Source organism: Petaurus breviceps, unplaced genomic scaffold, assembly GCF_028583685.1.
Source record: "Petaurus breviceps papuanus isolate PSGF00001 unplaced genomic scaffold, PetGlider_PUasm1.0 181, whole genome shotgun sequence".
Lineage (NCBI taxonomy): Eukaryota > Metazoa > Chordata > Mammalia > Diprotodontia > Petauridae > Petaurus > Petaurus breviceps.
This window is the reverse complement of record NW_027185784.1, coordinates 23,213,221-23,227,341: the sequence shown is the minus strand read 5'-3', so window position 1 is coordinate 23,227,341 and position 14,121 is coordinate 23,213,221. Positions and strand designations below refer to the sequence as shown.

Here is a 14,121-nt window from a genome sequence, read left to right as displayed (position 1 = left end):
CTGCGTAGTTCAGGTTACAGAAATGAGAAAAGATCTAAAGCAAAGTAACTCTCTTGAATATAAATCTTTTCTCCATACTAGTCCTTCCTTTGCCAGATCTAGTCTTCCACATAACTGGACTCCTTTTATTACAAACCATACTGTTGCATTACATAAATAATTAGGTAAATAGCAAAAGATATAGTTAAAATATACCTAATGGTATCATCCCAGTGGAATTTTTTTCTTGGTCCTATGACCCGTTTCCCTGGTTTCTCATCATCATCATCCTCGGATCCATTTTTTTCTCGTTCTTCATCTGCTTGCAACCTGAAAATGAACCATTTAATTTCATGGAATGGCAAAGTCATAATCCATAAGAAAGGTGCAGGGGATCAACATTTCTATATAAAACACTGAATTTAATGTTAGCTCCCAAATGATGTGTTAAAGATCTTTCTCAGATCATTAGTCGAACGAAAACAGATAGTATTTTACCTCTCAGTTCACAAAATATTTATTTGGGGCCCAGAGCACTCAGGCTGGTCATTGTGGGCATGTACTGGGACAGTGCAGGCTGTGGCTACATTTCAGGTTTTAATTACAACATATCCATTTAATTGAGCTACTTTTTTATCTTGATGATATCATTTGAGTGGTAGGGAATGATAATTCAGCTCAAATAGGGTCTACAGCACTGGGACATTTGGATTTTTATTCAGGTATGGCACAGCCTTCTTGAAAGTCAATCCCCAGCAACCAAAAATTCTATCTGTGAGACAGAGTCTATCCAACCTGAAGTTATACATACCTAACATTCTTAGCTTGACTTCGAGCCTGGCAGTCCTCCTGATACTTGAACAATTGTTCAGGCATGACATTGCTGACAGCCAATTTCAGTTTTTGCAATGGTTCTCTTAAACGATCATCCTAGAAGAAGTATAACAAAGCTTTTTCAAACATATTTGCAAATAAATGCTGGAAAACAATCTGCGGAAGACATTATTTCAGATTTTGGGACATGTCTATTCTAAATCACAATTAGGCCTTCAAAATAGGGATGCTTTAAAAATAATATGTCCAAACATACTGGAGTAAAGATCCTTTAAAAATAAACTGCATAAGTGCAGCTAGGTGGCGCAGTGAATAGAGCACCAGCCCAGGAGGACTTCAGTTCAAATCTGGCCTCAGACACTTTAACACAAAAAACTAGCCATATGACCTTGGGAAAGTCCCTTAACCCCAATTGCCCTACCTTCCCCCTCCAAAAAAAGCAAAAAACAAAAACAAACAAAAAAAAAAACCCTGCATAAAATGGTGTTGTTTTTCCACCTCTATTTCATCTTTCTTGGATATCCAGTATTTGTTTAGTTAAATTAACACCAGTACATTTCAATAATCAATATGTGAAGAAAACATGTAGCAATGACTTCTAGTAAACTTCTTACCCATCCTGCTTCCGGTTTAAAAATAAAAGTTTCATTTTACCTTTACAAGTTAATTCTCCACAAACTTACTCTTCCTAAATATGCTAGTCAATATTAGGCAATCAAAGCTTTAAAAACTACATGAGACTTCTATTTCATATTTTTATATGTATTTCTTTGGAAGACATCAAAGACATCTCTTATCTTCATAATTCCTTCCTAAGAAAGTCTGTGATTTATACCTAGTTAAAAAATTGGGCTAAAAGAGAGATTAGATGATTTAGTCAGTCCTGTCATAAGATCCTAGGACACAGGATCATAAATTTAGTTCAAGAAGGGATCTTTGAGGCCATCAGTTCTGCCTTTACTTTTTACAGATAAAGAAACAGGGACCAGGGTGGCTAGGTGGCACAGTGAACAGAGCATTGGCCCTGGAGTCAGGAGGACCTAACTTCAAATCCGACCTCAGACACTTAACAAAAAAACTAGCTGTGTTACCTTGGGCAAGTCACTTAACCCCAATTGCCCTCCAAAAAAAAAGAAAGAAACAGAGACCTAGAGATTTAAGTGACTTGTCCAGGATCATACGGTTAATAAGTGTCTGTAGCAGGATTTGAACCTGAATATTCTCCTGTCTACCAGTGCCCTACTATGCCATACAGTTAACTGATAGTGGAGCTGGAATGAGACCTCTAGTCTAGTACCATTTCTAAGATTTATCAAATCTTCAAATTTCTAAACCAGGAAACTATGTTCAGGACATACACAGTCTGAAAGAAATAAGAAATTTCTACAAGTCACTCAATGAAATAAGCTTCATACTATATTATATCTCATACATTCAAGATAAAACTCTAAGACTTAAACATCTTACCTGAACATTGAGGTGCAGCTTCTTTAGACGTTTTACCAGTGTGTCTTTATTACATGGTACAAAAGCCTCAAGGTGAGAATAGACTCCACTTCGGATGCCTGGGCTTTGTTCCTGTAACTGTAATTCAATGCTAAACAAAAGCAATTTTAAAAATTTGCTATAAATTTTATTAAGTAGCAGCATGCAGCAACTTAATCTATTTTTCTTTTATATCCCCACTATTCCTAGATACCAGAAGCAGCGTGATATAACAGGAATATGGCACTGTATGCATACATATATATCTAGCTCCAATCTCTCTGCTGAGATTTAGTCCTATATCACCAATTGCATCCACAACTGACATTTTAAACTGTGTATCTTAAGAGACATCTAAAATTCAATATGTCCAAAACTAAACTCTATTTTTCCAACACAAACATATCCCCTCTTCTAATCTTTCCTACTTTGGCTGAAGCAAACACTTTAAAATATCCTAGGTTTGTAATGTTGGCACTGTTCTCAACTCCTCACTGTCCCTCACTTCACATACTGTATTAAATCAATCATCGAATCTTGCTATTTCTAGCTTCACAACATCTTTTGTATGTGTCTTCATAATAAAAATTGTTATTCAGTCATTTTTCAGTAGTGCCTGACTCTCTATGACCCCATCTGAGGTTTTCTTGGTACATATACTGGAGTGGTTTGCCATTTCCTTCTTCAGATCATTTTACAGATGAGAAAATTGAGGCAAACAGGGTTAAGTGACTTGCCTAGGGTCACAAACTAGTGTTCAAGGCCAGATCTGAACTCTGGAAGAAGAGTTTTCTTGCCTCCAGGCCTCGCACTCTACTGTGCCATTTGTCTGCCCTATAATAATAATAGTAGCATTTATATAAATTTTTTAAGGTGTGCAAAGTGCTTTACAAATATCTCATCTTATCCACACAACAACTCTAGGCATTAGGTGTTATTATTTACCCTCATTTTAAAGATGATGAAACTGAGGCAGAGAGATATTAAGTGATTTGCCCAGGGTCACACTAAGGTTAGTAAGTTTCTAGAGTCACATCTGAACTTAGATCTAATTGATTCCAAGTCCACTGTTCTATTTACTTTGCCACCCACCGGCCCCTTCTCTCCATTCACGTACCACCCACAGTCAGTTCTGTTATTATTCAATATACTCATTTCCAAAAACACCATATAATGCAAAATTGTACAATAAAAATCACAGAACTCATGAGGAAAATAGAGTTAAGGACACAACACTTAAAAATGGCATTAGTTTTATACATGTTAAATGGTTACAAAATACATAAATTCTACAATAAATAGTAGCCCTATCCACAACCAAGATGCTTGACCTGCTCCATGATTCCAACAGGGTGAGAAAGCCTCTGGCAAGTGGGAGAGACTACTTTAGGCCTCAAGCCTGAGGCCATGACAGAAAGGGGTGAGAGTGAAGGTGTGAATCAACCCTCTCCCCTCAGAGTTCATACTACACCAAAAGATATACAATAAATATGATACTGTAGCCTGACAAAGACCTGATTTTTTTTTTATGGCGGTGGGTGTAGGGAGGGTTGGAGATTGTGAGTTATTGTAAAGTGAGTTTTCTGTATTCTTGATATTTCTTGTGGAAGAAATCAAACATATTCAAAATCTGAGCAGTGCTCAAAATGTTCCTTATAATATTAATCTCTTGGAACAAATTCAAGTTTTCAAAATGCAATTATAGCAGAACTGACTGTACCTTAGATCAGGTCTTCATCACCTCTTACCTAGACTACAGTCTCCTAATTGTTCTCCTTGATTCAACTCTCTTCCCTCTAGTCTGCTCCTACAGACATACTGTTACCAAAGTAATTTTCCTTAAGCACATATCTGGCCATGTCACTCCCCTACTCAATCAACTCTAGTCACTTCCTATTGCTCCTAGGATAAACTACAAACTCCTTTGCCTGGTTTGTAAAGGTCTTCACAATCTGACCCCAAAGTATTATTAGAGCTGTACTGGACACAGCTTCCTTTCCCTCCCCACCCCCCAGCCCCTTCCCCTGATCTTGTCAAATCTTGTCAAACTGGCCTTCTTTCTGTTCCTCACACACATTTTATCTCCCTTCCCCAAGCCTTTGCACTGGCTGTCATTCATGCTTGGAACGAATTCCTTCTGAGAGTTTCCATCTTCTTTTAAGACATAGGTTCAAACCCTACGAAGGTTTTTCCTGCATCTCTCACCTGTAGGGTCCTCCAAAGCTGCTTTGTGTCTGTTCATTAACTTTCTTGTCCTGCTGTCTCCTCCATTAGAATGCAAGTGGAGATCCATTTTTTGTATTTATCTCCCTAGCACAGTGCTTGGCACATGGGAGGCACTTAAAAATACTTGTTGGCTGATTCAACCAGGAAGTTTGGAGTTGATTTCTATATCTAACAGATAGTGGTCTTGACCTAAAGGACCTGTCTGTTCCTAGAAACTCAAGAAAGGTGAAGTCTAAAACCTATGGCATCACCAACACAGTTCAAGTAAATAAACAGAGTAATATTTTTCCATATCTGTGGCAGTTTCTTTCTTAATTTGGTCCTAGGAAAAATAACAACACTCTCTCCAGATGAACTTTTAACGTTTACCTTTATTATGTTCTAAGAAGAACACAATAAACAAATTTCCTTATGTGACTTGCTTTCTAGAGAACCTTGCTAAATAAAACTCAATAATGTTCAATGTCCAAATATAGCAAGTAACTTATCTCAACTGTCTGTTAACAGCTATTTCTTTTTAACATCTGCTCATTTTAACTATTTTTACTTGTTTTCATTTTCAAATAAACTGTTTCAACTATAGTTTTATAAGGAACTTCAAGCCCTTTTCTTGGAAGTAGGTAAGGAATAATTCCTAAGCCAAATAATTAAATAATATGTTTAAAAAGTACCTGGCCTAGGACTTTATAACTGGGAGAAAATGAGGGAATATTCAGAAACTACTAGGGATAAAATGTCTTTGGAGAAAGGGCTTTCTGATAAGTGTGCTTTTTCTCAAAGATGGAAAAATTTCTATGTGACAGCTACTATTGTATAGAGTTGTAGAGGTTCAGAACAGTCACTGTAATGCAAAGATCACATCAAAATACAGCCTACAGCTAATAAAATACTATAAATGTAAAATGTATGGAACAGGTGGATAATTTGAAGACTTAGACAGTACTCTTAAAAACTAATACCATGGCTCAACTGCTTCAGAATGAACTATAACTTTGGAAAGGAAAGGAAGTCCAGTTGCCTTCTACAGAAGGGAGTGGGAAGGGAATAAGCATTTATCTAAGTGCCTACTATGTGTCAGGCACTGTGCTAAAAGCACCTTTTACAAATATCATCTCATTTGATCTTCATAATAATCCTGGGTGGTAGGTACAGTTTATTAACCAATTGTGAAGTTTAGGAAACTGAGGCAAACAGAGGTTAAATGATTTGCCCCAGGGTTACAGATCTAGTTAAGTGTCTGTTCCTGGAAACTCAGGAAAGCTGCAATCTAAAACCTATGGGGAAAATATGCCCCATCACCAACATAGCTCAGGTAAATAAATACAGAAATATTTTCCATATCTGTGGCAGTTTCTTTCTTAATTTGGTCCTAGGAAAAATAGCAACACTCTCTCCAGATGAACTTGTAACATTTCCCTTTATCATGTTTTAAGAATTACACATCTGCATTAAGGTGTTCCTGTCTCCAGGCTTAGCACGATATCACTGGCCTCTCCATCAGTTAAAGAGGAGAAAACTTTGGATTCTAGCTGGTCCAATGGCTATGTCAAAGAAGATAAGGACTTCTCTATCTTTCTCCTGGTATTTCATAACATTACCCTTTTCTGGTTTTCCTTTCAGTCTCCTTTGCTGGTTTATTATTCATATTATGTCTACCACGTGTGGTGGGCATTTCCTAAGGCTTTGTTTCTGGACTTTCCTCTCTCCTCTGTCTCTACTGGTAACCTACTCCATCCTTCATGATTTAACTTATTTAATTTAATTATCATTTCAATATAGATGACTCATATAACAAATCTGTCCCTGAGCCTCAGTCTAGCATCCCCAACCGCCCAGGTAATAGACACTTCAAAGTGGATGTCCCAGAGACACTTCACACTTAACATCTCTAAAACAATATTCTCTATTACTTCCTTTAAAAAGCCACTCCTCTACCAAAATTCTCTATTTTTATTGAAGGCACCCAAATTTTTCTAGCCTCTCATATTTCTATCTTGGTATTATCCTGAACTGCTCCTTGTCTCTAACCCCACATGTTCAATTAGTTGCAAAATCTTACTGTTTCTCTTTCCACATCTTTTGCACTCAGCCCCTTTTCTCTTATTTTGGGGACAATTCATCTTAATTTAGGTCCTCTTTATCTCTTGCTTAGTTTGCAATGGCATCCTAATTGTATCTGAACCTCTAATCTCTCTCCAATCCAACCTATACTCTAATGGGGAAGAAGGAAGCAGGAAGTAAGCATTTATTAAGCTACTATGTGCCAGGCCCTACAGTAAGCACTTTACAAATATCTCATTTGATACTAATAACCACAGGAAGTAGGTGTTAATATTATCTCTATTTTACAGTTAAGAAAAATGAAGGAGATAGGAGGTTAAATGACTTGTCCAAGGTCACACAGCCAGGAAGTATTTGAGACTGAATTTGAACTCAGATCTCTTCCTGACTTAAAGCCCAGGGTTCTATCAACTGCAACACCTAGAAACCTAATATCACCCATCAGGATTCTCCTAAGTACAGATCTGACCATATTGCTGTCCTACTCAAATTTCAATGGCTCCCAACTGCCTCTGGATAAAACAAGCTCCTTTGTTTAGCTTTTAAAGCCCTTCACAACCTTGTTCCAACTTATATTTTGAGCATCATATACATGTACAATGTATATGAACATTACTCCCTCTCCTGTACTGTTACTGTGCAGACCAGCCTAACATTCTCTCTGTTTCTCACATCACTTCAACTGCTGTTTCGTCTATGCCTTTGTACTGGTCATCCTTGCACACCTGGAACAAACACTCTCATTACTTCCATACCTCAAAGAAACTCCTTCTTGAAGATGCAACTCCAACATCTCCATCTACATGAAGCCTTTTATGATTCCAACCGCTGATACCTTAACCTTCCCTAAATAACTTGTACTAAAACTACTTGCTATTTGTTCTCTTTACATATATATATATATATATATATATATATATATATATATATACACACACATATACACATATCTTTGTTGCCTCCTCCATTAGAATATAAAGTTCTTGAGAGTAGGTTTCTTTTATTTTTTCACTTTGTATCACCAGCACCTAGCACAGTGCATGGCATACAGCAGGTACCATGGAAGCATATTAAGGTCTCCTGCTTAAAGAAAATATTAATATCTATCCAGTCTCAAGTACTTTCGAAATTCACTCAAATGAAGAAAACCTTATTAGCACTTAATCAATTTCTAGGATAACAAACTTATCCCTCCTTTAAAAAGCCTAACTACTTTCTGTTAGGAAACTCTGTAAAAAGTTAAGAATATATTCTATGGTACCAAAAAAGTAGATTAAAGGTAGTAACAAGATTTAAGAGTGGGGATTACTTTAACTTGGTTAAGGTACACTGCCTATCTTCATCCTTAACCAGATAAAAATAATTTAAGCCCACATTTTAAGTCATTATTGTACTGTCTAATGAATGCATACCATTAAATGATCTTTTATCTAAGCTCTGCAACTATATTCTAATATATTGTGAAATTTTCTTTGCTCAGAAATACTATAAATTTTAACTCCAAAATAGCTAATGGGAGATAGATTTCTAAAGGTATGAGAAGACTCTAGTAGTTTGGTCTTTTCTCTAAGCAGAAAAAATGCTTAGACAAAATAATACAAATTAATAAAAATCGTGTCTGTTGGACTTATGCTTAAAATACAGAGAATAGAATTTTCTTTCATAGCATTTAATAAATATTTGTTGACTGTTTTCTCTACAGAAATACTTTCTTGCCTATAAAATAGAGAATTATAACCAGTGGAAAATAGAATTTATTTGTTAACAGGTTCATGAACTAACCTTAATGATAATTTCATGCTTCAAAAGGTAAAGGTAGAACGAGTAGAACTGCTATTCAGGACTGATATGGCTAGACAAGAAGCGTAATGACAAACCCAGATTTTTAAGAGAATGTATAGAAGAGAAAGTGTGGTATAATAGAGAGCTGGGTTCTGAATCCTGAAATCTTGGCTTCGGGAACTGCCTCTGATACTTACTGACTACATGATAATACCTCTGCAAACCCTTTTACCTCTCAAGTGTTCCAGGCAATTCTTTTTTTTTTCTTTTTGGAGGGCAACTGGGATGAAGTGACTTGCCCAAAGTCACATAGCTTACAGTAAGTGTGTCAAGTGTCTGAGGCCTGATTTGAACTGAGGTCCTCCTGACTCCAGGGCCAATGCTCTATTCACTGCACCACCCAGCTGCCCCCAGGCAACTCTTTAAAAGACTATGTGTTGCAATATACCAAGATAAGGTCAAAATGGGTACACGATTTAGATATAAAGGGCAAAACTATAAGCAAATTAGGAAAGCATGGAATAGTTTACCTGTCAGATCTATGGAGTAAGGAAGAATTTATGATCAAACAAGAGAGAAAACATTATGAAATGCAAAATGGATAATTTTGATTACATTAATTAATTTTGTGCAAACAAAGCCAATGCAAAGAGGAGAAGGGAAACAGAAAGCTGGGAAACAATTTTTACAGTCAGGGTCTTTGATACAGGCCTCATTTCTAAACTATATAGAGAACTGAGTCAAATCCATATGAATACAAGTCATTCCCCCATTGATAAATGGTCAAAGAATATGAATAGGCAGTTTTCAGATGCTTACAGCTATCTATAGTAATATGAAAAAAAAATGCTCTAAATCACTACTGATTAGAGAAATACAAATTAAAACAATTCTAAAGTACCACTTCACACCTATCAGATTAACTAACATGACAAAACAGGAAAATGATAAATGCTGGAGAAGGTGTGGGAAAACTGGGACACTAATGCATTGTTGGTGGAATCGTGAACTGATCCAACATTCTGCAGACTAATCTGGAACTAGGCCCAGAGGGCTATCAAATTGTGCAAACCCCTTGATCCAGCAATATTAGGTCTGTATCCCAAAGAGATCATAAAAAAGGGAAAAGGATCAAGATGTACAAAAATATTTATACCAGTTCTTTTTGTGGTAGCAAAGAATTGAAAACTGAGTGGATGTCCATCAATTGGGGAATGGCTGAACAAGTTGTGGTATGTGAATGTAATGGAATACTATTGTTCCATAAGAAATGATGAGCAGGCAGATTTCAGAAAAACCTGGAAAGACTTGCATGAACTGATACTGGAAGTGAGCAGAAGCAGAAGAACATTTTATACAGTAACAGCAACACTATGCAACAACGCACTTTGTTAGACTTAGTCCTTCTGAGCAATGCAATGATCTAAGATAATTCCAAAAGATTTGTGATGGAAAATGCTATCCAGATCCATAGAAAGAACTATGGACTATTTTCTCTTTTTCTGGTTGTTTTTTGTTTTTCTTTCTTGTGGTTTTCTCCTTTTGTTCTGATTCTTCTTTTATAACATGACTAATGTGGAAATGTTTAATATGATCATATAGGTATAGCCTATATCAGACTGTCTGCCATCTTGGGGAGCAGGTAGTAGAGGGAGGGGAGAAAAGTTTGGAACTCATAATCTTATAAAAGTGAATTCTGAAAATTAAAAAATAAATAACTTTTTTTGAACAAAAAAAGACTTTAAGTTGCAGAAAAGGTGCTGGTTTGTATTAGAGGGAGTTTTCTATGTACAGAAGGTGGAAGCAAATGCAAGAAAATGAGGGTTCCATTCAGCTCTATTCAACAAAAACTCATTAAGTACCTAATATGTGCAAGGAACTATGAGGGAATACTGAAGACAGGCATAATCCTATAAGAACATTGTCAAGAGTGTTATAGCCTAGAATGATCAGAGGTGGTGAACAATAAGAACAACAGAGGCTAGCACATGAGGCACTTAATGTCTACTGAATGATTTCTTTTGGAAAAAAAAATTGGGATTCTAAGAGGCCAAGGTTAGAACAGAATATACTCTAACCATGGAGTTTGCCCAGTAGAAAGACACAGAGATGGAAAACAGAATGTAGTACATTAGATATAGCAAATAAGCCAGGTTGGTTGGCCCATAGAGTATATAAAGGGAAATAAGCCACATTCTGAACAGCTTTAAAAGCCAAGAAGAGTAGTTTGCATTTGATCCTACAGGTAATAGGAAACTACTGGAAAGACTTAAGCAGAAGAGAAGAACATGGTCAAAATTATACTTTAAAAGCACTTATCACTTTAGAAATTTTGTGGGAAATGTATTTTTAAAATGACTGGAGATAGAGACCAATTAGGAAGATACTGCAGTAGTCCAGATGAACTAGGAGAGGTGCATGAAAGGAGATAATGAATGCAAGCGACACTATAGAGGTAGAAGTAACAAGACTTGGCCAAAGAATGGATTAGGAACGTAAGGTTGAGTGCATAGCTCAATATGATTCCAAAGTTCCAAATCTAGGTAACTAGAAGTATGGTAACAGAAATAGGGAAATAAAGAGGCATGATGGTTTTGGGGGGAAAATCAAGCAACAGAGGTGATAGAAAGGGGAAGGAGGAGGCCATGAGGAATTTCTGTCAGTTTGGACTTTCCCCTAAGAAAAATTCTTAGATTAAAATAATATAAATGAATAAAACTGTTTCTGTTGGAATTGTGCCCAAAATACAAGAGAACAGATTTTCTTTCATAACACTTAAGAAATGTTTGTTGATTGATTTCTCCACAGAAATAAGGGCTTTATTTATTTATATGGTATCTAGCACTGTTCTAAAAGTTTTACAAATATCATCTCATTCGATGGTAAGTAAACACCTAATTGTACTCAATAAGGTGAAGTTACCAAGCCCAGGTAAATCATAATCTAGAGTACAATGAAAGAACTGGCAGTTATAATTGTTGAATACTGTGAGTAATCATTGCAAGATCTTGGAGAAATTTGTCAAAGGGCAAATGTCTGATTTTTGATAAAGGGAGCTCTAAAAGTATATGTCAATTATCTTGACTTCTATTTCTGGATAACTAAAGAGATGGTTTGTGAACATTCAGAAAGAAAAGCAGTGACAACTAAAAGACAATATGGTTTAATTAACAAAATATCATGGTAGACTCATCTCATTTCCTTTACTGAAATAAGAAGACTAGAGAAATAAGGGAAATGCAGTGAACAAAGTGCACTTAAATTTCAGTACAACATTTAAGAGTCTTTCATACTATCCTTTTGAATAAGACAGAAGACTGTGTACTAAATGACCAAAAAAGGGGGAGCTAGGTGGCACAGTGAATAGAGCACCAGCCCTGGAATCAGGAAGACCTGAGTTCAAATCCGGCCTCAGACATTTAACACTTACTAGTTGTGTGACCTCAGGCAAGTCACTTAACCCCAACTGCCCTGCCTTCCCAAAAGAAAAGAAAAAGAAAGGAAGGGAGGAAGGAGGGAGAGAAGGAGGGAGGGAGAAAGAGAGAGAGAGAGAGAGAGAGAGAGAGAGAGAGAGAGAGAGAGAAAGAAAGAAAGAAAGAAAGAAAGAAAGAAAGAAAGAAAGAAAGAAAGAAAGAAAGAAAGAAAGAAAGAAAGAAAGAAAAGGATGACCATAAAAATCATAGGATCAAAGACTTAGAACTGGAAAGGATCTCAAAAGTAGAGGTCAATACTTTCATTTTACAGATGAGAAAACTAAAATTAAGAAAGGAACAGTGGATAAGTGAATGGCCCAAAGAAAAAAAGGTAGCAAGTAGCAGAGAAGGAATTCAAACCCACACCTTCTTTTTCTAAGTCCAGAGTTCTCAACTACACCAAACTGATGGTACAGTTAGATGAATTTGGAATTGGTTTAATAGCTAGACCAAAAGATAGAGAACTCTCTAACAGAATGCACCAAGAATATCTCTTGACATTCTACTGTTCAAGAATTTTAGTAGATACTGTACTTAGCAGGGAGTCAAGAAGACCTATGTTCAAATCTCACTTCTGACAGTTACCAGCTGAGTTGCCAAGTGCAATCCACTAAACCCTTCTGGGATTTAGTTTCCTCTTCTATAAAATGGGAATAAGTACTCTGAAAACCTTAAAATATTAGTCAGCTGTTATTAATATGAAACAAGATGGCACTTATCAAATATGCAGATGACATGAAACAGAGGAATAGTTAACACTAAAATGATCAAGTTAGAATCTAAAAGATCTTTACAGGCTCGAATGAGGGGTCAAATCTAGTAAGAAGCAATGTAATAAAGATGAGTGTAAATTTTTATACCTTGCTTTAAAAAGATAGATGATAAAAATGTACCTCACCAACAGCTCCTATGAAAAAGATCTGTGGGATTTTAGTGAATGTGAATGAAGAGTGAGACACCAGAGCCAAAGAGACAAAGGGCTCCTGGAAGTTGCATTAAGAGAAGTACAGGGGTCCTCCATGCTTCTGTGATCAGAGCAAATCTGCATACTTTACTCAGTTCTGGATGTCATGTCTTAGGAAGGATACAAGCAACTCAGGGTATATCCAGAGGATGTTTTGGAAGATGAGAAGGTACAGTATATTAAAGAATGTGGGGACAACTAACCTGAAGAAGAGAGGGATATGACAGTTCTCTTCAAGTATCTGAAGGGCTAACATGTAGGAGAGGAATTAGATTTGTTCATTTTGACTCCAAAGGAACAATAGGTGGAAACTGCATGGTTTAAAGTTTTAAAGGAAAAACACCCTAAAAATGAGAGATAGCCAAATATAAAATAGTTATAAAATAATTAGAGATAACAGACTTTCTGAGGTCAATCAATCGAGCATTTATCAAGCACCTCTATTTTTCCAAGCCCTGTGCTATGATATGAATCAGTGATTCAAAGACAAAGAAATAAAACAATTCACTCTCAAGAACTTTATATTCAATCAGGAGAAACAACGTGTAGGCACAGAATAATTATATATAGAATAAATTAAAAAATACAAGATAGGGAGGGTACTAACAGTTGGGGAGACCAAAAAAGGCTTCAAGTAGAAGGTGGTGCTTGACCTGTATCTTGAAGGAAAAGAGGGATTCTATGAAGTGCAGATGAGGAGGGAATGCGTTCCAAGCATAGAGAACAGTCAGTGCAAAGGAAGAGAGATGAAGATGGAAATCCAAGTGTGAGAAATAGAAATAAGGCCAGTTTAGACAGACCAGAGAATGCAGGAATTTGAATAATGTATAATGAGTTTGGAAAGATAGGCTGAAAAAGGTTTTGAAGGGCTTTAGATATTAAAAAAAAAGAAGTTTGTGTTTTATTCTAGAGGCAGTAGAGAACCACTGAAGCTTATTGGGTAGGGGAATAATATAATCAGATAGGTGCTTAAGGGAAATAACTTTAGAAGGAGTATGAAGGATTGTTCAAAATAGGGAGAGATTTAAGTCAGGGAGAATAATTAGGAGGTACTTTCCAGGCAAGAAGTGATAAGGGTTTGAATGAACTAAGGTCACGGCCGCGTGAACAGGAAGAAAAAGGGTCAGATGTGAGAAATATTGGGGAGGAAGGAAAGTTAAGATCTGGCAATTGACTAGATATGTAGAATGAGAAACAGTGAAGATTCTTTAACTAAAGCTATAAATCTGGGAAATAGAATAGTGGCATCTTTGACAGAAACAAGTGAATATGGTAGCAGGGTTGAGTGAGTTCTATTTCAGATATGTTGAAATAAGA

General features: G+C 36.4%; 1 protein-coding gene across 3 annotated transcripts in view; it reads right to left on the bottom strand.

The window, feature by feature from the left end:
- Nucleotides 1–14,121, bottom strand: part of UBN2 (ubinuclein 2) — a 135,785-nt gene that overhangs the window by 42,343 nt on the left and 79,321 nt on the right. For all 3 annotated transcript variants that reach the window (XR_011168184.1, XM_069087327.1, XM_069087328.1), the window contains exons 8-10: nt 2,281–2,410; nt 791–909; nt 196–309 (exon numbers count right to left, since the gene is read on the bottom strand). Coding sequence is in view for 2 of the 3 variants with exons in the window: in XM_069087327.1 (XP_068943428.1) it covers nt 196–309; nt 791–909; nt 2,281–2,410 (363 nt within the window). In the remaining variant the exon portion in view is untranslated. The remainder of the gene's footprint in view (nt 1–195; nt 310–790; nt 910–2,280; nt 2,411–14,121) is intronic.